Below are 25,930 nucleotides of genomic sequence, written 5' to 3' on the forward strand. Positions count from 1 at the left end.
AATGTAATGTAAACATGCTCTCTAAGGCTCATTTCCAAACAGCATGTTCATGAAAAGAGAAGAAAATCTAAAAAGGACGTCACAAAATACCATAATAAATTAGGACAGTGTGAAGATTTCGTGATCTAAACAGACAGGAAATTCTGCAGTTTGTATTTCTTCTCTAGGTCGTGTTGCAGAAAAAAACAAAACAAAAGGTAGCAAGTGTTGATTAAGGACGGGTGAATTATTGCTTACTGTTTCAATTCTAAAAAAAACCAACAACCAAACAATAGACACAATTTCAGTATGCCATTCAGTAAAATAACCTGAAAGGAAAATTATATTTGGATTTTTTTTTGACAGCCACATGGATTCAAAACATAAAATCTAACTATAGTATCAATAGAGATGCACGCTACATCAATATGTTTTTATTAGGATGAACACACATATATAGCCATATTATATACACGGTGTGTATATATAGAAAGTATGACCTACGATGAGTAACCTATATTTACAATTCCCCAGTTTCACAATACTGTATCAGCCCCCTCAGCCAAAAGCAGCTTTTAAAAGCATACAGAAAATGTAAATACTGCAGGTGGTAGCCCCTTGTGGATTGGGGCTGGGGGGGAATGACAAAATATTTCCTCTGCAGAGCAAGTTAAACTCAATTCATCTCTTCACCCCAAACGTACACAAAATTAATATTAAGTGAAACGTTGGTTTTCTGTGAATTTTTACTTAATTGGGGGGTGGATTACTGGGCAGTAACTTGCAAGCCGTCATGACAAGTTGCAGCCGAAACTGCATTTTGTTTGCCAGCCTGGAAACTCAGAAGAGCAGGGGTGCATAAGGAGGCTGGAAAAATGCCCTCGTACTGCAAGGCTCTGCATTCCTCGCTGCATCAACACTCCACGCTGGGGGTCTCGCCTGAACCAAGAAATAGCCGTGCAAACAGAAGGCTGTGTAACGCGCCGCCTAATTAAAATGCCTTCAGCAGGTGAGATTATAGCCCTGCGTTTCAACAGAGCCGCACCGTAATTACCATTAGCGTTGAATACAAATGAACCCAAACACGCAGCACCACCAACCAACCCCTTCAGCGCACGGGACTGTCCATCGGGGGGCCAGAAATAAATAACAAGCATACTAACGAAGCGAAGGGAGGCTCGCTGCCGGGCAGGGGCACACCTGTGCGCGACCCCGCGTGTTTTCGGGGGGGGAGCACAAAAGCGCAGCGCCCCCCCCCCCCACCAGCGCAGCGCCCCCCTGCCCCTTACCCCCTACCCCTGCCCTTACCAGATGGAGCTGCGGATCTTGTGCTGCAGCGCGCTGGCCTCGCCGCCCTGCAGCCCCGGCACCAGGGCCGGCAGGGCCCCGGGGGGCGCGGGGGTGCCGGCCGGCCGCCGCGGGGGCTGCCCCTCCGCCTGCTGCTCCTCCGCCATGGGGGCGAGGCGGCGGCGGGGGCCGGGGGGCGGACGGGGTGGCGGCGCGGCGCTGCCCGCTGTAGGCACTAGGCCTCTGCCGCAGCCCTCGCGTGAGTCGCCTTCCCCCGCTGCCCGGGGGACATCACGGGCGGGGAGCCGAGCCGCGTCCCGCCGCTACGCCGCAGGATGGCGAGCCCGGCCCGCGGCACGGCGCATGGCGGCCCGGCCTCCTCCTCCTGCTGCTGCTGCTGCTCCTCGCCGCCCTCCCGCCGCCGCCGCTCCGCGCAGGGTGCCCGGGCGCTTCCCCCGCCTCGCAGCACCTGGCCCGGCCCGCCCCGCGCCGCCGCCGCCGCTCCTCGCCCCGCGGCCGCCGTGCCCGGCCGGGCGCGCAGTGCGCAGGCTCGGCGCTGCCCGAGCAGGCGGGCCGCTGCCGGGGAGGGGGCTGGGGCCGGGGCCGGGGCCGGGGCCGAGCCGGGGCTCGGGGGGCGGCCCGCGGCCGGCGGTGACAAAGCGCGGAGGTGCGGAGCGAGGCGGCCGCCGGGCGCGGAGGGGCGCGGGGCTGGCCCGGGCTGGGCGCGGGGCGGTGCGCGGGGACACGTGAAGCCCCCTCCTGCGGCGCGGCAGCATTACATCAGCTGCAGGCACCTCGCAGCCTCCCGCAGCTCCCGAGGCTGGCGCTGGTCGCACACGCCGCTTAGAAACTAGCGTTCGTGGAAAAAATAAAATTGCTCGCTGCGCACGCGTCCCCGGGGAAGCCGGTCACCGCCATGGAGCCGTGGCAGGCTGCCTCGTCCTGCCCTGGGGCGGGAAGGCCGGGAGGGGTGAGGGCGTGGGGCCGGCAGCCCCGCGGAGCTCTGCCCCCGCTCTCTGTCAACACCGAGAGCGGCTCACGCTGCCCCTCTCCTGTCCCTGTTTTCCCAGTCGCTCCAATTCCTGTAGCATTCAGACGGGAATTAACAGCTTTCCGTTTGATTTATTTCGGTGCCAAAAAGCCCCCAAAGTCCCAAGCTGTGCCTCCCCCTTTCCTCTTGTTCCTGGACAACCTGTGCCTCCATAGCAATAAATCAGCCTCGGGGGGCAGTGGATCCCCAGCCCACCAAGCCCCTGCTGCGGTGGGCCCGGGGGAGCCCCCAGCCCTGCCACACAGCCGGTGCAGCTCAACGCCAGCCGTGGTGCCAGGCACAGGGAGATGGGGCAGCACCTTCCCCAGGGCCTGCAGGACGGGTGATCGTGCTCAGCCCAGGGCAGAGGGGTGGGTGCTTATGTACCCTGCACACGCTGCACATAAGGATAAACGAGCAACTTCCTAGTTTACGCTGGTCCCAGAAAATGCAGGCCTAAACACAACTAATAAAGTAGATACGCACATGGAGACACAGTATTGTTAAATTTAGGAGATAAGTATTTGAAAATAACGATGTCACCAACCAAAGCAAGTGTTTTAAAAAGTAAATCTTCACTTACATTTCCACTGCTCCAAAGTGAGATCATTAACGGCTGAGACAATGATGGTGATTTTCTTCTCCTCATAAAACCTCTCATCAGAATTACAAAAACGACATTCTCTTGTTCCTCCCTCCTACTAAAAGCAATTTTTTTAACTTTAATTGGAAATTTCTGAAGGGCATCCAAGAAGAGAAGATAAAAATTGTAATCAGAAGTAAATAAAAAAGCAATCAATTCAAAATCCCTACCTATTATGCTTTTTGCAAGGAAAACTACATCAACACACTTGTAAGCTGGTAAAATAAAACAAAGGTGTTCCTGGTGATATTTTCTAGTTTGGTTTCCACTTAATACAAATTGTATCAACAGGGTCCCGGTTGCCTCTGTTGAGATCTTTTGTTTGACCCTGTGAAATCTGAGCCAGAGCTTAACCTACTTGGATCCCAGCCCTAAAAAGATTTGAGCAAATGCATATCTCCCCTTAATTGAAATTGATGGGCCTACACATCAGAATAAGGTTCAACAGATGTGCATCATGTTTGCAGGACCATAGACTATTACAATAAATTGAAAAAATATATGTAATTTCAGTGTTGCTTTCAGTCTAAACCAACAGTTGGAAGACATATTTATTATTTATTTCCTTGAGAATTTAGTTCCCAGCAACGTCAAATTGTGATCATACTTATTTATAGCTGTATTAGCGTCAGATGACCAAAAAAGAAATTAGTCACATCTACTCTGTAAAATCTGCTGTGCTGGACACACACTGGCACCACAGCACCACCACTGCCACCCTGTAATCACACCTGGTGTTTTAGGGCAGAATGTGATTAAATTGGCACCAAAAATAATTAAGTGGGCCAGACTCCCAGCTTGCATTTTTGTGGTGGAAGTGGTCACTAGGCTTCAAAAGCTATGTCTGTACTCCCATATCTCACCATCAGTTCACCTTTTTTTTTCAATACATTTTCCTGTGCTTTTTTGGTGTGAAGCCTTTCAGGTATAAGTCCATTTCTGTTGCTTGCTGGATTTGAGTAGTCCTGATGGAACACACAGGGGCCCAAAATAAAATTGGGTGTAAAGAAGAGAATTCCTTTTTAGACCTAGCAGTAAAGAATAATTTAACAGTTTTTTTTCATAGCCAGATCTTGAAAGAAACAGGGCATCCTCCAGCTCCAGCAAGGTTACCAGTGGCTGGTGGCATGAGCAGAGGGACTGCACAGCACACACTGGGTAGGAGAGGTGTCCCGGAGAGCTGCCTGTGGCACATGGTCACACCAAACTTCCCCCTGTGCTACCTGAACATAAACTATCTTTCAGGTTGTTTGGCCTGCTTAGAGCCTCCCCCACGACTGATTCAGCTGATGGGAGTTATTGCTGCTAAAGATTTAAAGGGCAAAATCCAGAAGATTTAAAGGGCAAAATAACAGGTCTGTTACAGAATAGAATAGCATCAGCACAGAGGGCTGTGCTCTGCTCTTCAAAAGCCTTTTTCATGTTAGGAATAACTCCACTTCAGTGTTTTTCTCACGTTCCCATACAGCACAAGGTTTGCCCCGGGTTTTTTATACACCTGTATTGACACTGAATGAGGGCTTCTTCCCTTTATGTATTAGGTAGGCCAATAAATTGAGGCCAGTTTAGCTGACTCCTACACAACCAGCTGAACTTGCCTTGTATTTAATACGGCCTTTGTACCTCTGCAAAATGCATGAAAGAAAAATGGCAGCTTCTTATATGCAGTTTACATGGTAATATACAACTAAAACAAAGAAGAAATAGATCCAGAATAATTGTTTAAACAAAGAGGAGCTTGTGCTGACACAATTAACTTGAAGACACTGAAGAGGATTATTTAACTGCAAAGAGACTAACCTGTTCTCAGATGAGCTGACAAAGCACTGAAGACCTTCCAGGAGTATCCACCTAGGACCACTGCAACCCTCTACTGCAGTCCTTGTACTTACTGGCTTTGAATAGTTTTGTTGGACATGTAGATTGAGGCTCCTGGTCAGTACAATAAAAAATAAAAATAAATAATAATAATAAACATAAAGAGGTTAATTTTAGGTCCCTTTATTGTAAACAAAGGCATGTGGTTAAGTTTAAGCATGTCAGAAACCTAAACGGTATTTGCAGGACTGGAATCTTACTTTTACTTTCCCATTTCCCAAATATCTTTCAAGCAGTGCAGCAGCTGAACTCAGACAAGATAGGATAGGGGCTTTCTGGTCTTGTGCCTCTGCTTCCAGACATTCCCTTTCTGCAGACAGTTTTTGCTCATCTAGAAAGTGATGTTGTTGTATTAGTGCTAAAATTCCTGTCTTTTCTAACTCAAAAGCGCTGGAAGCCTGTTGCGCTGGACAGGTATATTTACTAGAGGATGAAAGAGAATGAAAGAGCCATTTTGGGGAAAGAGTGAGCCCACTGTCTGCATGAAGGCAATCTCCACCATCCGGTCTGGGTGACAGGCAGGAACTAACTATTTTGCCAAGTTAATTCCAAAAGCAGTGTTCGTTTTTCCTCCATTTCTGGAAGTTAAAATCTAACACAAGCCCTCTCTGCAAGGGAAAGTTATTCCTAAATACTGTCTAACCTATTTTCCACAATTTTTATTTTTTTTCTTCCTTGTTATTGTCTCTGCCAGTTGGGGAATATACTGTCTCATGCTTTCAAGGAGTAATGTCTTGCTGCCCTTTCTGAGCAGCCAGTACCGAGGGTGAGTGCTCTTCCCTGTTTCCTGTCAATAGAGAGAGATCTGCCATCTTGTGTCCAATGCAGGGCCAAGGAGAGGCCTGCACATTCAGAGACTACACTGAGGGTAAGAGGCAGATAAATAATGAAATATTGCTATCTTCGTCCTCAAGACAAGCATAAAACAAATTCTGTGAGGATAAATGACTTTAAAACCTTGCTAAAAAAAAGGCACTTTCTAAAAGCTTTAAACACTGGTTCAACTGAACCCCATTTTGATGCCTTCTTTGCAACTCTTCTTCCCTAAAGATGTCTGTCTCCAGATCTCCTGAGCTACGCCCAAGACATCTCCCCCCAGTTCTGATTGTTTTCTTAGCTCTATTCATGTGTAGCACTAGTAAAATGAGAGTGCAATAACTAATAGTACACCTAACCATTTTTTATGTGTATTTTAGCTTTTATGTTTTCAATTATTTTAAAAAATCTAATTTACCTAGAAAATCTTCAAACTCATGTCACATCAACTGACAGGAGAAACTGGGCTGTGTTCAAACCTCACAGTGAAAAAGGGGCTGTTTTAATTTGAAGGATAGCCTGCTTGGCCAGGAGTTTGCCAAACTTTCCTGGTTCTTGCAGCATCTGAACAGCGTAAGCATTGTGCAGTGGGCAGTATCGCAACCTGGAAAACAATGAGAAACATAAAAAGGTAGGAAAATATTAGGCAGGCCCCACGATCATGAATTCGTCTCCATCAGAGCACGAGTATTAGCTACCACGTTGACTAGTTACGGAAACAGTTTTGGAAACCATCCTCACTGGCTCCATTTCTTCTCTGCTTTGCCATCCATTTAGTCTTATATCTCTGCAAGGCAATTTTAAGATGTTAATGGAATGGGTGTGCAGCCCTTACTCCATGCAGATGAAGATGATCATCAGAAACAAGACAGCGAGGGTCTAGGTTCACACAGGCCTGGCTATAGCTTGCCATGATAGGTCAGACAAGGAGTGTGGTGTCTTGCTGGGATACTATACAGATCACTTACATTCTGGAAGTCACGATAACCTGATTAAATTCCCAAGGTCCATCCAAGTTCTTCAATGGTACAGACAGTTTGAAACTTTTTGTTTCCATAGACTGCCTCATCTGTAAAGTAAAGTTTTCTGGGGCAAATCTTTGTCTCAATGTAATTTCAAATGGGATCAGCTGCTGAGTTTGAGAAAGTTATGAGTATGGTGTTCCTATGTATCACATAGCTGTCTTCAAGCTGCAAGACATCAATGAAGAAGAAATAGGCACTAACTACTGCAGCCTAAGAAAACTACTTAAAAAGGGACAGCTGGTCATGAAAGTAATGATTTGGACTGTCCTATATAGCAAGGCTGATAAGTAGGAAGGAAGGTTGTCACTGACAGAAATACCAGAGTTTGATACTTAACTGAATCAGGTTCTGCACTGACATCTTTCCATTTTCGGTGATGTTGAATATTTGATAACCTTGCTGGTAAAATTTAGGGGTGAAAATATTTTTAGTCAGACCCCTATGCAAATGCCTGATCTTGTCAGCTGTCTTTCATGCTGACCGAGAAGCTCAGTTTTAGGGAGACTAACAAAATCAAAGACAAGGAGAGAGAAATGCATGCAAGTTTCATGCAACAAAGCAAACAACACTTCAGTCTTTAATTCTTTTCCTCTTGAGATTCAGTAGTAATCTGGAAAGGCAGGAGGATTCAAAAGTAAACGTTGCCTGCCTGAAATGGCTTGACTGCAAGGACTGGGTCAGTCCCTGTCTGCAGGGGCTCAGCACCTCCTGTGAATTGCCTTGCTGTATGCAGTGGTGGCCACCTGTACAGAAACGTGACCCAGAGAAGCTCACTGCATAACATGGTAATACAGTAATTCCAGACATGATAGGAGAGGATGGGAGAGCACCAAAACCCCAGGCTCAGAGCCATGTGGCACAGGCCCTAGCCCAAGAAACCATCAATTTCAGTTATGTTGGGCCAAGAGCTGCATTCCCAGATAAACGATGGATGTCCTTAATTGCTGCCTGAAGGAATTCTGGAGGATTTCCAAGTCCTGCAGCCTCCTGAGGAATTTGTTTGAATTTTCTCCTGTATGTAAATGGACAAGACAGTGATCCAGCGAAACCCAAGTGCTCGTGATTACACCAGTTGTCCTTTGATTCCCCATCTGGTGAGCAGGAAGTGTCTTCAAAGATCAAACACCAGCCTGAGGACCCATTCAAGATTTTTGTTCTCAGAGAAGTTGCTCCCCAGAAATGAAGGGAAAGGAAAATACTACCTGCACATTGTGCTCACAGAGCAGACAGATAATCTCACACATCATATGATGCCATAGCCTCATGTTTCGTCTCATCTCTTTCTTCTTCAAGCTCCCAACAAGACAGTAACGTGTCCTGCCTAAGATCAAAGCACTCACATCTCATCACTACTGGTTCATGTCCATCTGTTTTTAACACTTCGGTTCTTTTTGGTCAAAACTTCAGCTCTCCTCTTGCTTGTCTTCTGGCGCACAACTCCACCACCTCCAAGCACCATGTCTATTCTTGCGCACACTCCAAGCTGTCAGGACCCTCTCCTCCACACAGCCTTTAGCCTGAAGGCCTGCATCATGCAACTCTTCACAGCATTTGTGCCAGCAGTCACTGTATCTTCAGCATCGGTGGCTGCTGAAGGCAGCTCTGCCTGGGCCCAGGAGCGTTGCTGTCGGTGCCTGGTCAGGATGCAGCAGGAAACGTCTGGCATCCACTCCACGACCATCTGCTAAAACCAGGCCTCCTCTGGCAGGAGTCCAACACAAAGTAAATAGAGTTTCACAGCCAGATTTTGAACTACAAAATAACTGAGAAATATGGCTCGCTGCTTCCAGTTTTCAAATCCAAGACATGGAAGCCCCTAGAAGCAAAAATCTTGTATGGATCCTAAGGCCTTGGTTGCCAAATGGGTTCATCACAGTAAACAACAGGGAGAGAGTGCAGTGATGTAGCCATTTTGCTCGGCTAATTAGTTCAATTTACGCATTTGCTAGTATTTAAGATGGTTTCTTTCTCAAGATCAGTGATGGAGAAAAATTAAATTGTCAAACTGGAGAATTCAGCTTGCAATACATGTTTGGGAAACTGTACAGGCAGAAGAGTTCTGAATGTTGCTACTGTATGGTATTTTTCATGGCATAAGAGAGAGAGAAGAACTCAATGAAGTGTGAATGATTTTTTAAAAGAACAGATTGCCATGTATTTTAAAATAGGTCAAGTTTTTGGCCTAGTTTTGTTGAGGGTGCCCCTTAAAGCAACAGGGTTTAATATCCATGATAGTGCCATTGCATTTTTGTTTTTAGCTATGTCTATGTATGACTGTAGTTTTAAGGCAGAAATGTTCAAGCGGAAGAATACAATGGCAAAGACTGCGTATCTCAAGCAACATTTCTGAACAAGTTACTCTGAATAGTAAAATCCCAGTGGCGGCCACATTTTATCCTTAATGTGTAATGTTAATCTGAAACAAGCAGCTAAGAAAAAACAAACTATAAATCAAGGCGATGACCAATGAAGCCAACACCCGCACACCTGACTCCTGTCAAACTTGACCTATTAACTCCCTGGAGTCCTGGGAGTACCACTACTTGCTTTCCATCTTGAAATTGATTAAATCAATTGATTATTTTTATTTAAGTAGAAACAGAAATACAATTATGGCACTTAGATTGAAGATGCACAAGACAGTACTTAAATGAACAAACTACGGCTACATATGTTGAAAGAAGATAGATTACAATGGTCAGTTGTCAAAGCAATAAGAATCTGTATGTGTACATTTAGATTCTAAAAATGGGCATTCAAGATATTTAAAAAGGTGGGAAATTCTGCTTGCAATATTAATTAATGTAGAATACATACCATTTGTCTTCTACGTATGTAGCAGTCTGGTACCTATATTTATGGATGCACCTTTGCTCTGAGAACATAGGTACAATGTACACATATATAATGGCATTACATAGACTTAATTATTCAACATAATACTCACAGCAGTAATTGAAGTTGGCTTCAGTGCAGTCATATGGAGTAAGACAGGACATGAGTAGGATTTTCTCCATCCTAGAGCTCTGGAAAAAGACCAAGTACAAATCAAGACTGGTTGTGCTTGGGAAGTACACAGACAGGACTTGTCACTCTACCTACTCTCCCCTGAGGCAGAGGTGGGAGCTCGGTGCATCCTTATTAAGATAGAAGTTCTTCGACCCACTAGGTTGATCCATAAGGGATAGGTGTCCTTCAGGCACAATCCATCTAGAATGTACCTTCTTGTGGTGAAACTCTGCACTGACCCAACGCACAGCCAATAATAAACATTAGTTGGCTCACAGTGTTGTACAGTAATAAACATACTGAAGAGCTTGTCACTGCATGCTTCAGGGAAGAAGTACTATCTGGAACAACAAGGTCTACACATACACTTGGTACACAAATCTTTTGCAAGCTGTGGACTTCATTATGAAAACTGTTCATGATTCCAGTTAAGCTGTGATTAAAGGCAAAGCAAAAGCTCTCCAAGCATTCATCACATTATAATTTGGAAAGACTTTAATCATAGAATCATAGAACCATTTAGGTTGGAAAAGACCTTCAAGATCTTTAAGTCCAACCATTAACCTGACCTACTAAGTCTCAGCGCTAAACCATGTAACTTAGTGCCATGTCCACACACCTCTTAAACATCTCCAAGGATGGGGATTTCACCACTTTCCTAGGCAGACTGTTCCAATGCTTGATCACCCTCTCTGTGAAGAATTCTTGCTGATCTAAAACTCCCCTGGCACAACTTGAGACCATTTCCTCATGTCCTATCACTTAATAATTAAGACTGTTTTGAGAATTCCTTTGCTTTAAGGATAGTAGTTGTAGCCACCACTATGGACTAGAACCTTTGTTTTGTACCTGATCCTAATCTGCATCCTCTGCAGTTGAACCAGTGTGAACTGCTACACATGTGGCTTTGTGTGAATGGTTTGTGCCATAAAAAGGCACATGAAGAAGAAAGAGGATATTTCTCTTTGCAGAATACCACAAAGTGCAGGAAAAGTCATTCAGAGAGCTCCCAGGGATACTGATTTGTGAACAGCTCTTTTTCACATGTGAACTCCCACTACTTCCTGCAAGACACGAATATTGTGCACACAGATCCGGTTTGAGTTTTCGCACTGATGATTCCTTCCAACACTGCTCATATATCAAAATCACTTTCACTACGTGATAGACGACAAATTCTTCCAATAGTAATTCTATTAACTTTCTGTCTGCTACAATCTAAATAATTAGCAGAGATGCTAGGCAGATTTGTGCTGCCTGTGATAAGTAGCAGCAAAATGTTAGTAACTCTGCAATGATCCCATTTCTAATAGCTGACAAAGTCTTAATTTGCAAATAATCCCACTGAAAAGTCTTCCTCAGCATAAATATGTGACTGCAGTATTACTCAGTGAGGACTTGGGGACTAATAATCTGAATCAAGTTGGAAAAAAATAGTCATGTTATCTACTTGGATTGAATGTGTTTATAAACTTCACAGGGAGTTCTCCTTACCAGCATAGACCTCAATGGAGCATGCACATTATTTCTTCTTATCAGGGTGAAATGTAAGAAATGAGAGACTGTTTAATTCTGTTTATGACATTATACTGAGGTCCAGATTCTTAATGCCTTCACCTGCTTTTGTAGAAAGTTCACACTATGGGATCCTGAAGTCAGCAACGCATCCACATTTCAGGTGGAAAAAACCTCTGAGTAGAATACCTTTTATAGGGAACACGTAGGATAATTACACTGCATGCTGATGTAAAATGACTGGTTCATCTACCTGAAGGACAGGATCTTATTCTGTTGGACTAAAACAATCTTCTGTGGGATTGGAGACAAGAAAATTGAAAAGAAAATGTTGCTCATAATTCATCTGGCTGAACTCACACTTATCCTACCTAGGCAATGGGTTTAGCTCAGAGTCAAAATCAAGCTATCAGAAAGGTACCACTGAGATGGGGATGAAGCCAGATAGCTTTTGAGGGAACCCAGTCCATGAGCAGATAACTTGTGAATGGGGGTGGGACGGGAGGGACGGGCTCCGGTCAGATGAGTGTGGCAGTGAATGAGTCAGCAGCGGTGGTTACAGACTTCTCAGTACTCACAACAATCTTTGTGGTCGTAACCAATCTGTTTGCGTTGGATCCTCACCCTAGCAAAAAAATCAATAGCAAATCAGTTTAGATAGGAGAAGAATGGTATCCTTTATCAAGATGCTTTATCAATGTCTTAACAGTTTATTGCCAAAACTTCTAATTAGTTTAACAGTTACAATGTCACTGCTCTTACAAATCAATACCACATACAGCCAAAAAACAGCCGTTCTCATACTCTCAGGCTTCTAACATTTCTCTAACAATTCAAAAGAAAAACAGACCAAAGTATAAACATCAATATGAGAGAGGACTTCATGTCCTCTGTTATTTTTAAAGTGAGCCCAAGAGATGGCTGATATATTTAAATAGCTTTTTAATTAACGTTATGTGTGAAATTATAGAAATTCAGATAAAAGCTCCCAGTTTACAACTAATATAATTTGAGCATAGGAGCAAAGTGTGGGGATTAAAATGGATAAAATCATGGATTTTACTCTTTGGGATAGCACTCAGAGATTTTCAACAGTTTTAATCTGAATAAGCTCTACAGGACCAGCTCAGTTTACGAACCAGTGCATTTCAGATCTGGGTGTTTTATTACCACTATAAGAAGAAGAAAATAAATAAATCAGTAGGTCACCTTGCTAACTTGATTTTCTTGCAGCAGATCATTTTCTTTCCTTCAGGAAGTAGGGAATAGAGATCTCTTTCCACATCAGGAAGAGAGGGATTCGGGGCAGCTTTCCCTCTGCTCTTCATTTTCACTTTAACCTGTAGAATGAGTTGATCACATTCTGTTAATTAAAATTTCCCATGTTAGGCAGTTTTGTTTGGTTGAGGTTTGTTTACTTCTCCTTTCAGGTTTTAACGAAGTCCTCTCCCTGAATTCTGGCAGAACTCAAGCTGAGGAATCCAACTGTTTAAGCCAAGTTTAAGATACTGCCATTTACACAGTCCTGTAAGGGCCAGATAGCTAAATGTGATATCAACCCAGGACCAATCCTTTTCTCAGATACAGGCTGTGTTTTATCCACATTCAGGAGGTAGGTTGGCCAGAAATAATGTCTAGTCCTTTTATTAACATAGCAGGCACCCAAGTTAGAGCTGTGCCTATTTAGGCTTCTAAAAACAGTTTGCACTGAATATACCCTCTGGCTTCCTGGCAAGGCTGCTCCCATACCAGTAACTTGATCTATGCACTCATGGTCACCATAACACCAGCCAAGCACATGGAAATAAGAGCATCTTTAGAAAATACCTCAATGGGTTAAAACAGCAGGGAACAGCTACCAAAGTGATGTTTGAGATTCCTCACTGTGCAATGCAGAGAGAGGGGCTTGGTACCTTCTGGCTGTTTGCAACTTGAAGAGAAAAAGGATGATTGTGCAGTTGGCAACTTCTTGCACAGAAAATCTTTCCAGAATTACAGCAACTGACTAGTTTGACTTTGAGTTGCTTTATTCTTCTGGCACTGAGGTAGGGGAGGGGGCAGAACGGCATCAGTTCAGCTAAAGGCACACAGAGCAATTAACTAGATGCTACAGGCCCAAATTCTGCCCTATTTGTACTGCTGCAGCTTATAGCATATGATATAGTGCCACAACCATCTCTGAGGACAAACACCATCAAAGCAGAGATACAGAGCTTCATTACTAGCAATCTAACTGTTAAAAAGGAAACAATATACTGCACAAAGGCCTGGTAGATAGTTAGAAAATACGATGTTTTAAATTTTATTCACAATGTATTTAATCTCAAATGACACATGCAGACACAGAAAATAGTGATGTGACATTTAAACATACCAGACCCACCCCACTGTAAGATATTTTCATTTTTTTTTGTTCTAAACTTTACTATTTTTTTTTTAATTTTGAAGGATTGCTTGAATAGAAAGTTCTATAATCATAGTATTTGGTCACTTTTTGTAGAAAAACATTACTCTGCTATATAAATTTCCTCCTTTTAATTCTGAAAGCATAGGCAAGTTAAAGAATAATCATAGGTTAGTCATAAAAACAATATGTCAATATTTACATGATGTTCTTTCATGTCTTGGTCTTTCTTTGCTAGTCTGATGCTTCAACTTAGTCCAGTATGCCTCTGTATCTAATAACTTGGGAAGATGATATTTTAAGATGCATTTGCATTAGCAAGTGAGAATCTAAATGGAGTAAAAAAGTGTCCTTAGCATGGTTCAAAATAATTGCTGAAAGAGGGATCAGGATATAATAGGGTAGAAAAAAACACCCTATGTGTAGCAATGAGAAGGCCTGTGGGTACATCTGCAACTTCCTTGGACTCTGATTGTAAAATTTAAGATCGTGTTGAATTTCTGTTCAAATACAGATGCAGTTATGACATAAGAATATCAGAGCTATTTTAAAATCTGCTTATCTATGGTTTTGACACCACTTTTTAGGGGTCTAAGGAAATTATTTTAAAGAAAGAATTGGGGCTTGAAAACTCCCAACCACTGTTTCAAACGGGGGCAACAACTGGTGTCCCAGGCACTGTCAGGAAGAAAGCGCAGTTTAAGAGCTATCGGGTTGCTTTTCCATCTTCCTGGCTTTACAGCTTCATAGTTCTGACTTACTGGGGATGCAACTTAGATATCGATAGATATTTGAGCATAAATATTTCTCTCACCAGAAGTCAGGGCTTTCTCTTTAGCGCAACAGGAGAAGTCCCACTGCTTTACCAGGGGCAGCAGATGGGTGAGGCAAGTGAATGGTCTGTTAGTTTCTTTTTCGTTGCAAGTACGTAAGCACTGCTGCATCTGAAACCTAATTACTATAGTATTTACAGCAAAGAATAACTCACAGCAAGTACGAAACCAAAAGTATTGCTACATATATGCAGTGTATTTCTCTCTTTTTTTTTTTTTTGGCATAGTTTTGGCAAACCTGCAGTTTGGGGACTAAGCAAAGTATTGTATCTTCAACAGCTTTATATCAAGTGATTACATGAGCATCCTTTCTCTCTTTTCCCATTTAAAACCTCTTTTAAGATTTTTAAAGTTTTTAGGGCTGGCAATATTGTATGGTCAGAGAAGGTACCTGAAACACAGCACAATGGTTTCAGGAGGAGCATACCTGAATTCACCCAGTGAACTAGCATCTGAATCCTCCAGTCTGGGGAGCAATAATATGACTCAAGGCATCCCAAATCTCACAAATGGTTCGATATAGTTTGCTTTTTTTGAATTTCTTAGACACTTATGGACAATCTTAGCATCAAAGTATTGCCAGGTGCACACAAGCTGCTTCCCAAAAGATCTGTTCTCAGAGTTAATAATGTACTTTTTACATTTACAACAGAATAGTAAGTTGCTAGGCAGAGCATACTGCATGCATTGCCCTGTCCTGCTGTTTGCCTCAATTCAGATGCTCTACTCTGGTAAAAACAGCAGCGTTAAAATTTTCCCCACAGTACACTTCCCTCCTAAAAATCTCCCACATAAGTAAGCATTCTTACTCCTGCAGCTCCACCAATGCTAGCAAGTGTGGGAGGTCTGGCATTTTTGGTACAAGCATATTTGGACTCTCTCAACAATGTCTGCTCTGCTCCTTTGAATACATTTGCAATTAATCAGAGGAACCTACTACAAAGGGTGGTCTACTGCGAAAGGTATCCAGTGCATTTGGACTTCAATATACCCTTATTTCATTCAGATAATGATGCTTTCCCTCCTCCTGGACTCCCTCTTTTCCTAGAAACTGCTGAGTGAGAAAAAGTACAAGTTCTGTCTGAGGAAACTGAAAACAATAAAAGCTCTCCAATCTGTTTATTGAAAGTGCTATAAAAGAGCCAGGCTCTATATTATTATATTGTAAAATATAGTGTAGCAAAACATTATTAAAATTGAAACAGTTGCGTTCATTTTCAAATAGATGATCTGTGGAGATGAACATTCTTCAGATTATCTGCACTACTACAGGGAAGGTACATTTTACATTGATTTTTGCATAAACATTGTATGATCTTATATGGTATGTAGTCAAATAGCTGGAATCCATTAAAACCATGCTCCAGCTGTGCAGTCACTGTCCTCACAAAGATACTTTTTTTTTATGTGGTTAATACCAGGAAGAATCCAGAGCTTCAATTATGAGATCATCAAAATATGTTGTTTATTGCAGAAAAAAAGCATTTGCAGCAATTTAAAATATCCAGTCAACACCACGCTGCTAAATCTAGATAATAGAAATCCTGGAAAAATTTGAGCTAACTCTGTCTGGATTATAGCTGTGGGATTATCTGAATGCTAAATTACTGTATATGTTTTACTCACAAACATGAGCACAGACAGTATAGGAAGATGGATGACTATGCAGATCACAATAAAATCCGTCCCAAGAGACTTTTTAATACACTAGGTAAACAACCCCTCTCAATTTATCAAGCATTCTGGATTGAATTAAGGCTGTCATTTACTTTGCTGTTGCTGTGTAGAGGAATATGGTTTAACTTGAACAGCTCCTTTAGCAGCAGAAAAATAACAAAGGTTTTCTCTGTGCATCCTTCATAACACACACAGTGCAGGAATATTAATTGACTTCTGTATTTGTATAACTGAATTAAAGAAAATACAACTGTAGTGTAGTGCATAATCAGAAAACCAAATTATACGCAATATTTAGAGAAAAGATCAACTCTGGCTGTCTTGTTAAACCTTCCCTTCCCCTCCCCCGCTGTTTACACACCAGAATTTCTGGCTTTCTAAGGACATACAGTGAATGAACCTGGATTGACCTGACACACAGCATCTCTCAAAATTTCCCCTTGAATGATTCACAGATGTGTGAGCTGTGACCAAAAAAAAAGCAAAGAGAAAAAGTGCAGGGTTCTGCACAGCCTGAGTGAATTTGAATGAGGTGATATTGTCTGAGTGTGCCATGCCTGAGTCTCTCTTTTACTGCAAGTGCACTGCTAGGGATTACAAATACACATTCCTTTGGTTGCCAGTTTAGCTCAGTTTGACAACTGCAAGTGAAATTACCTTCAGTTATGGTCATGCAGGGATTATTCTAATTCCTGTAACTCTACTTGTGTGCATTAGTCCTTTTACTGCTCGCTAGTGCTTTTTTTGGTATTTTGTGTGGCTATACTGCATGTTCAAGCACCACTCAGTTACACGGCACAGTCGGGTAGGCTTTCCTGGGGAAGAAGGCTGGACAGTAATTTCTGCTCCCTGTGAACAGATATCAGATGATATAGAAATAGTCACTTTCATTTCCTTCTTTCACATTCAAATAAGGTATGCAGCTCTGTAAACAGATTAAATGCAATTTTGGATCCTGGGAAACTGTCAGTGTAATCCTTCGGTCAAAGTACAAACAAATAAAAGAATAGGCCTTAGCCAGAGAGTTCAGCCACATCCAGCTTTTAAGATCCAACACTTTCAGCAGATACCAAATTTAGAAAGAGCACCAAAATGTTGCTTTTCTACTGAGGAGAGGCTATCCTGAATATATGCCATTGACATTTGGGCATGATAGCTGTTATTCTCAAACTGTGCTTATGTGGTAACAGATTTGCATTGTTAGCCTTCTTTGGTGTTTGACAAGGAAATGTGGGTTCTGTTCTTCAGCTGTTCTCCCTCAACCAAAGGAGTCATTTCTTACAATTTCTCCCACTACTCTACCTGCTTTTGTGATGAATGTCTGGGTACTAGCTGACCTATAACACAAAAGCTTTTACATGAACTGTCTCCAGAGTAGTGGTCTCAGGGAGCTGAACCAGCAGCAGTAACACCGAGGTATTTTCAGATTAAGGTTAAAGCCACCTAGCCACAAGTATCACTGCAAGAGTGGAAAGCTGAGGTAATAAGCTTAGGTCTACTCTGTGTTTACAACTCCTGCAAAACACATTGCAAAGACTCCAGTCTACCCAGGATCAGTACCAAAGGTGGTCTCTGCATAATGGTCTCTGCCATAAAGATAACATACAGGATAGAAAAACGTGAAAAATAGGTGCAGCCAATGTAAGAGTACAGGTTGCAAAGGGCTTACGTGAGCTCTTAAACAATGAGTTAAGCTCATGTATAAAATTAAATTCTAAAAGAATTTGGAAGGAGACATTGGGGTTTCATACTATATTACTAATTTAAAGAATAAATACTTCGTGGGATTAAAACATTAGGAAAAGATCTGAAGTGAAAGAAGTAAATTTATTAATCTCAAACAGCGCTGCATAGCCATAGATCAAACAATAAAATAGGGCACTTCATATTACTTGCAGGAATGCTAGATATGCTTCTCCCATTTCTTATATATTCATTATGAAATTTGTTCTACTGTAACCCAGACATAATTTAAACTATTCCCCAAAGTTTGGTTGGATAAACCAAACTTTAAAGGCAAATATTAACACAACTAGCGTGTCTTTCTGGAAACAAAGATATGTTTTGGTTGGCATTAGCAATATTTCAGAAGATGGATCAATTTCCATTCAAAAGGAGATGAAACAAATTTAGAAATCTGATTCAGTACTGCAGTTAGATAACAGCTCACATGCTTAACACTATATATGAGCTTAACCACTTTCCTGAAAAAGTATTCCAGTTTGACATAAACCTCCAACAAAACTCAAATCTTTTCAGAGGAGATCTACAAAAATGGTAGACAAGTAGGGAAGAATATGTTTTCAGTTGTTACGTGAGCAGAGCTTCCTGTAGCTCTATCAGAGCAACAACCATCATTGTCACATAGGTAGCTTTGTATAACTCCACTGGCACAAACCTGGACACTCCTCCATAAAATGCTCAATGCTCAGACACAAGAGGCCAGCAGTTATCTAATGGTTGTTCAACATGACCCAGGAAAGGGGCAGCTTATGTTCATTTCCTATTGGACTGCTGGTTGCATAAGGAACACAGCTGTACATGGCATGGAATAACATCATTTGCAGCTTTACTGCTAATGTCAACACAGTTGGAAAAGCTGCATGGAAAATAAACCACAACCTTTGTGGAGGTGGTTTCTCTAACACACGCCAGCACTCAGTCATGGTGCCAGAGCAACACAGGGAAAGGACCCATGATTGTTGTTCATGCTGTACTGACTTCAAAGATAAAGGAAAAAATAACTTATTTTTCATTGTCATTAGCTGCTTTTTTTCTCTTTCACATGCAATGCTGTATGAGAGCAAACCCCTGGTTATTTGGGGGGTTGCTCAAATCCTCTGACAAGAGTTAGTTTATTAAAAACTATTACGATGATTTTACTGTATTCAGTATCTTCTTAATAAGATTTCAAATTTAAACTATAAAGTCCTCTTTTGAGGTTTGAAAGATTAATAAAGAGACTTCAGCAACTTTACATGACCAGCGTGACACATTACTTTTAATGAGAGAGTCCCTAAGTGAGAAACCTCGAATATATTTGTGACTGAATACATTAAAGCTCATGCCAGTGATAATGGCCTCCTCTACAAACAGTATTTTCACAATGAATACAGAAAGTTTCATGTTGCCCTGTATCAGTTATTTTGTCTTAGTGCAATTTTGGACTTTCTTTTTGCTCTAAAACTACCATTTACAATACAGCTGTTAGTTCTGTTTAAGAAATGACAGGCAAGTGATCTTCACAGAAGTGAGGTCACCATTCGGGAGGTATGACAAAAGCTTATGTCCATCTCAGAGTAGAATTTTATTATTTTAACTTTTAATTCTATTTAAATACATTTTAAGACTCAATGTAAGTGAAAGGAAGCACTACACGGTTATAACCACAGATGCTTAATATGTTGATTCGTATCATTTAAAATGGATTAAATTTAACTTTACACCTAATGTTTAAGTGTGAATTGTTTAATTTATTGAAACCAGAAATAATTTTACAATGAATATTTTCACTATTCAAGCTATATGTTTACAGTGAGGATTCAACTTTTCTTTGATAACAATCGCTTTCATCTCTACATTCCCCTTTCTGTTCCTTATGCAGTGGCATGATCTTGCAAAATCTGAATTGCAAACACTGGAGAAGATTGTTTAAATCTAAGTAAACAAAATAGCTGTTCCAATGGATCTTTTTCTTTTGATCAGGTTTTAGGGAAAAGAACCCACAATGCAGTCTTTGAACTTAAATGCCTTTGGAGTGCTCTTTTTACTCAGCACAGCCAAAGGCATAAAAGCTGATTCATTCAAAATTAACGTTAGCCAGTTTTTCTCCTCTCCCACTCTGTTAACCAAAAGTTCAGAGCATTTGAACACAGCAGTTCATTTAATAATGCTAATAAGTTATTTGACAATAAATTTTAAAGGAACGTACAGCCTTTCACTTGCCACTATACTGCTTGTACATCTGTCCTGTGGCACTCAATGCATATACAATACCTAAATGAAAGTAGGGATCCAACTTTGCTTGGAAAAGAGGACTGTAAGGAGTGATGAGACTGAAGCAAGGACATTTTTCCACTTTGTTGCATTTACATCTAGGAAAGTCTGTATTTATGTATTTGTTTTTGTCAGGGATTTGAATTTTTTTGTGTCATTTATTTTTCTGGGAGGCCTTCCCAGTTATCTGCTGTTGCCTGCTGAAGCATGAATCCTGGGAAAATCGTAGCTTCTCTAAGGAAAAAAAAAGTTGTGACTATACAACAGAAACTTTTAAATCACTGCCAAATGGTCCTAGCCTGCAAGTTCAGTTCAGTATTCAGTCCAAGGTTATTTCTGCCATGGCAAGGTAGTTTCTTTGAAAGACAGATGCTTAGCTGTGCCTTACTGTCCCACAGTAGATGTCCAGATCTTGATCTATGCATTTCCTCTCACAAAGCAATTCCCATTAGTGAAGCCCTGATTTAGTTTAAGCTAACTTACAAATTACTTCTAAGTTAGATTGCTGTGATGATACCTTGGCAAAGCTTTTGGACGTGCTCAATATATGTATTTCTCAAAAGACTCAGCCAAAGTTTAGTCCATGAACTGAAAACAAACCCCCTTGTGCTTTTCCTGGTAGCTACCCTCACATCAGAGACATCCATTAATGTTATACTTGGATCTCAAATCTGAGGGACTGCCTCAGAGTGCTGTGGGGCATCTTCAGCTAGAGCTGACTTCAATTGCAATTGGGGTGCTCAGCATGCCTAAAAATTAGGCCATGTATTTTTAAAAGCTATCAAACACTGTGTTGTTAAAATAACATCTCTTTTTTCGTGTGGCAGAAGAAGAAAAAAATCACATGAATTTTTGCTGGCTCTGCAAATAATAACAATAACTGTTCGCATTTGTTTACGAAAACAGGTAAAAAAATAACAAACTAATATTCTCCCTCTGCCCCATACTGAACTATATATATATTACTAGAGTTAGTGAAAACGTTTGTGCCTCACCTAAGCTGAAATAATTTCCCAAAGCAGTTTAATGCACTAACGAGTCACATGCATTCATACTGGCAGTTTTACACAGGAGCATGTAGGTGGACTTTTACTTCGTTTTATTACACTGCTACGGGTTTTCTATCACAGAGAGGGAATTAACAGAGGAGCCAAGGGCTGAACTGACAATGTAGACTGAATTAGCATTTCTTTTATCAAGCAATGTAGAATGAGCAAATACCAAAACGTGTTATTCTAGTTTAAGGCTACACTGAGAATATATTATTTGTGAATGCTAACACTGACACTTTTAAAATGTTAGAACTTGTTTGTACTTGTTAGATAATACTAATTTGCTCAGTGATGCCACACTATAGTCACCAAATATTTTAGATTACATCTTACTCTGCACTGAATGAAAAGTTAATAAAAATATGCAAGTTATTAGTAAAAGCCAGACCTGTTTTGCTGTTGTCAACACAGCATAGCGATTTTGAGACTTCATCTGCATTCATCCTTGATATGCACACTCAAATATACAATGTGGCAAGTCCCATAAAAGCAACAATACAAAAATATGTTTTCTAAATGATTTTTATGCTGCATAGCATGTGCAGAACATACTCTTCCAAGTGGAAAAGAATTGGATACAAGTCACAACACACCTATGCAAATAAAATACGCATTAAAAGAACAGAAGAGTATTTGGCTCTTTCAGATTATATGGTTGTTGGTACTAAATACATGATTATATTTCTCAAAGACAACAGCATGAACAGTAACAATAAATGCAGGTTAATAATGACGAATGGGATCAACAGGAACAGCATGGCCAGATTTGCATTTGCTCCTGTAGTAACTGCGGGGCTCTGCATTGGGTGACAAGATTGTTTCTTTTTCAAAGTTTACTATGTCAGTAGCATGCCATTCTTTTGAAAGGTGATTTCTGCTTCATAGCAGCTTGTTGCCTCCCTTAAAATTAAGGGAGATGGAATTCTGTTCTTTAGACAGAGAAAATAACATATAAACTGGCAGTCTTAGTTCCAATGATTAAGTAAGAAATATTTGGAAAAATATTTAGCCCTATATTACTTCTGGTTTTCTATAATGAAAGTTAAATTTGGGAAGAAGGAATCATTGATTTATTTCAACTTATGTAGCCTTTGTTTGAAATAGGATGAAGAAATAACCTGATTTGGAGAGAAAAAAAAAGTGTACTTTCCAGAGGAGATCGAAGAACATGTGACAAAATTATCTAAGTGACAGGTCTAAGGGACTGATTGTGGTCTAAGGTTGCAAAATACTGTTTTTTTAAATGCAACTTCACACATGACCGTATTTCAGATAGGAAATAGTGTAAGATTTTTAATTTAAGTAAAATGAATTGTTGCTTTGGGAACAAGCTAGGAAAACAGTGTTTGTGTACCTCCTAGCAGCTCTTTAGGGGTACCGTCAACTAGAAAATGTAATGTCTTACACAGTAGGAGGAATTTCCATCATCAGTGAAAGACAGTTCTCTTACTTTGATGTTGCTGTCTTCTGGAATCTTCTGAACCACCATACTGGAGGACCACATGTTTTTTTATTATTAATTTTCAGTGAGGCAGACTGATTAACTTGTTTTTCTTGGTTTTGGTTTGCTTGTTTTTGCCTACCCCCCCCCCAAAAAAAAAAAAATCCAAAAAAATCCACCAGCTACTACTACAACTAAAAAATCATAAACTTGTCATAACCTGGTAACATTACAGTGGCCACTTTGAAGAGTGGTCTGAAGAGTATTTGCCAAACCTTTTGATCCCTAGTAATCAGAACAGAAGTGCCCAAAATCCAGAGATTAAAGGATTAGGCCTCAAGAAAGACTTGTGGTATTTCAAGAAAACGTGACTGATGCTCACCACTTATTTTTTACAGTTCTGATGAGATTTAGTGTTTAAGGTCCTTTCCTGTTCAGACATAAAAGCTGCTGTAATCAGAGTATTACTAGGAAAAACTACTCTGTTTGGGGATTCAATATGTTTAAATTGTTGAGCCAAGGTTATTGTTTGGATTAGGTTAGAAAGGATGACACAGAAATAAGTAAGCTCCAATAGCAAAGCAGAGAAGAACAAAGAAAAATGTTTATATTTGTAAACAGCATTCTGAATATCCTAAGCAAGCTAGTTACAGCTATATAACAATCATCTAGAATAGTCTAGCAACTAGGTGTTGTATATGTCTACACAGCTACTGGAAACAAGACAAGTATTTCCATCAAACCAAAACCTGTATGAAAGCAGAACTGGAGGCACTGGAGATGGAAAAGACTTACTAGGTCAGCTTGCCCATCCCCCCAGCCCTGTTGTCCCTCGAAATCTATGTGCTCGGTTCATGCACACCTCCTCTGCTTCTGCCACACAAACTTGATGCATAACTAACATCCATCAGTGTCATTACACTAAAAAACATGTGATAACAGTCTATACTGACAGGAAACCATTTTAGGATATTTGTTGTTAAAGTCAAAAGATTTTTTGGCAGACTTCCTATGTCCAAGCAGCTAGCAGCTTTTCCATAAGAAATACGTGGCTATTAATAATACTTGGTCTTTATGGAGGAATTAGAGAGCCATGAGGAAATATCAGCATGTATTTTTTTACATTACAATACAAAATGTATTTTTATACATTACAATATGCAATCATGCCATTTCAAACACCACTGGATTATTGTTACTGATTTTGGGAAAAAAATCCAACAGCTGTCTGGGAATTCCCTCAGTGTCTGGATTATTGATTAAATAGCTTAACATTGTCTAGATCCTACCACTCCACTGATGTTTGAAAATGCTCGTTGGTAAACAAGTTTGCACTATTTTCTCTGTAACTGCACAAAATTATGTATTTTATTAAAATTAGCCTGATTTTTGGGTGAGATTGGCTGTTACTACTCCTAAAGAACTCCACACAGTATGTATGAAATATCAATTCTATCTTTTAAAGCAAAAAATAAGATGCGTCTGTGCAGCCAACCCCCCTGACTTTTCAGAAAACTGCTAAATATGAAATTTCACATACAATTCATTCCAAAATTCTGGTCTTCCTCCTTGCCGCTCCAGGAAATTGGAACTAGAAAAATGAAACAAAAATTTAAGGTAGGGAAACTATTCTAGTGTGAAGGGGGTGGGTGCAAGTGTTGCAGTGTCTTAAATTACAATGATGTGCTTGGATGCAAGTTTGACATCCTCTGTGGTACATTTAGGATGGATAGATAGATAGATAGATAAATAGATAAACACTGCCTGCTAGCTTTACATTCCTTGCCTGTCTGCATGTGCTACAGTCAGCCTGTCTCTAGTTTACTTCCTCGTTACTTGGTTCAGCCTGCACAGGCTGTGGTTTTTGTTCTGTGTGAGGCTCCCTGTGCCTGCCCTGCTTGTGAAGCGAGCAGATAAGAGGCATGGTGTGAACGGCAGCTTATGTCACGTGGACCACGAGATATGGCAGCGCTGTGTGGCACACTGCTGCAACAGAGGCAGCCCCAGTAACACAGACCTCCTTTGAGAGTGGATTGGATTGCTTTGGATTCACTTGCCTAAAAACGTGGGTGTTGACTGAGAAAAGTACCAGTATTCAGAACTGAGAATGTAAACATAGCGCAGTAAACAGTCTATTCATGACTGCTCAACCCAGAGCTGGGTAATCTAAGCAGTACAGACTGTACTGGTCAAAGAAACTTGCGTACACGTAAGAATGACACAGTTTGCTCTGTAAAGCATCCCTCTTTCCTAGTATGGAGGGTACAGCAGGCTGCAGTAAGTCCTGTAAAAGCCATTTCTTTCTAGAGTTGTAATCAGGTAGTATTTTATTACAGGCCTCTCTCATATATGTGAGTTTAATTGAATTTAGTTCTACCACATTACCAAGGACAATATACAACCCTTAACATGACTGTTGATCTAAAAATGGTAAGCCTTTTGCATATAGATGATGCTATTTAGGCTATCTATTTGTTTAGCACAGGCCTAAAAATAAACAAAACACAACTTCAGCAATGGTATCAGTTGCTGTCTCTTTGGCCTGATGCATTTGCAATGATTTTTACGGAGGAACATCTTCTCCTAAACACTGTTGTTCCTCTGTTTCTGACAAGTAATGTGCACATGCATGGAAATCCTGTGCTTTCCTACAATGTTAGCTATGGATGGTATTCAAGTCTCTACTAAATGTCACAACTTTTATGAGAGGCATGGAAAATTCTATATAATGAATGTTGAAGACACTAAGCCAATAAGAATATACTAGGAACAAAAAAAGAAAATACCTAAAATTGTAAAAAGAACAGGTTAATATATAAATCTCAAGTTTTTATATTTTTCTTTTGAAAAGGAAAGTAGTCCACACTTGTGCCTGCAGAAGAAGAGGGCCATAGGTAACAAATAATGCATGTTCTTTGATCTAATCAAAAGCAAACACTGTATATTGATCCTCAGCTGTCTTCTGCAATAAACTATTCTAACAGCATATCAGCAACACATACCTTTCTGTCCTGAACCACTCCTACCAGCTATACTGATTGAGCTCTTTTGTTCTATGATCTGCCTCCTCCTTTGCTGAAAGATCAACAATGGCAATGCAGTGAACCACTTAACTTGGAATGCATGCATTTTTGTTAGAGCCATTTGATTATGAGAACAACATCATCCTGAAGAAACCTTATAAAATAAAAAATAATGCAATACTTGGAAGCTACAGAAGAATGAAGATTTACAACCACTAATCATGGAGGGATACTAGCAATAGATCTCAACTATTGCTCAAAATGATCACAAATATTGATCCATTTGAAATCTGCACTCTGTTTCAAAATGACTAAAATGTGG

General features: G+C 40.8%; 2 protein-coding genes across 4 annotated transcripts in view; one reads left to right on the plus strand and one right to left on the minus strand.

Annotated features, from left to right (window-relative positions):
• The window catches only part of RFX7 (regulatory factor X7), an 80,313-nt gene that overhangs the window by 52,571 nt on the left and 1,812 nt on the right, over positions 1 to 25,930 (minus strand). The window contains exons 2-7 of one of the 3 annotated variants that reach the window (XM_080551720.1): positions 12,392 to 12,522; positions 11,761 to 11,807; positions 9,606 to 9,684; positions 6,052 to 6,237; positions 4,740 to 4,871; positions 2,880 to 2,997 (exon numbers count right to left, since the gene is read on the minus strand). Coding sequence is in view for 1 of the 3 variants with exons in the window: in XM_080551719.1 (XP_080407845.1) it covers positions 1,288 to 1,433 (146 nt within the window). In the remaining 2 variants the exon portion in view is untranslated. Of the gene's footprint in view, positions 1 to 1,287; positions 1,760 to 2,879; positions 2,998 to 4,739; positions 4,872 to 6,051; positions 6,238 to 9,605; positions 9,685 to 11,760; positions 11,808 to 12,391; positions 12,523 to 25,930 lie in introns of those variants that run through there. The other 2 variants (XM_080551719.1, XM_080551721.1) reach the window with 2 other exon arrangements.
• Positions 1,291 to 25,459, plus strand: LOC308200941 (uncharacterized protein; the record flags this gene model as incomplete). The annotated part of the gene is made up of 2 exons (XM_080607560.1): positions 1,291 to 1,933; positions 25,437 to 25,459. The coding sequence occupies 2 exons, from the start codon at positions 1,291 to 1,293 to the stop codon at positions 25,442 to 25,444; spliced, it is 651 nt and encodes a 216-aa protein (XP_080463686.1). The 3' UTR covers positions 25,445 to 25,459.

This window comes from Anser brachyrhynchus, assembly GCF_964034855.1.
Source record: "Anser brachyrhynchus genome assembly, chromosome: 11".
Taxonomy (NCBI): domain Eukaryota; kingdom Metazoa; phylum Chordata; class Aves; order Anseriformes; family Anatidae; genus Anser; species Anser brachyrhynchus.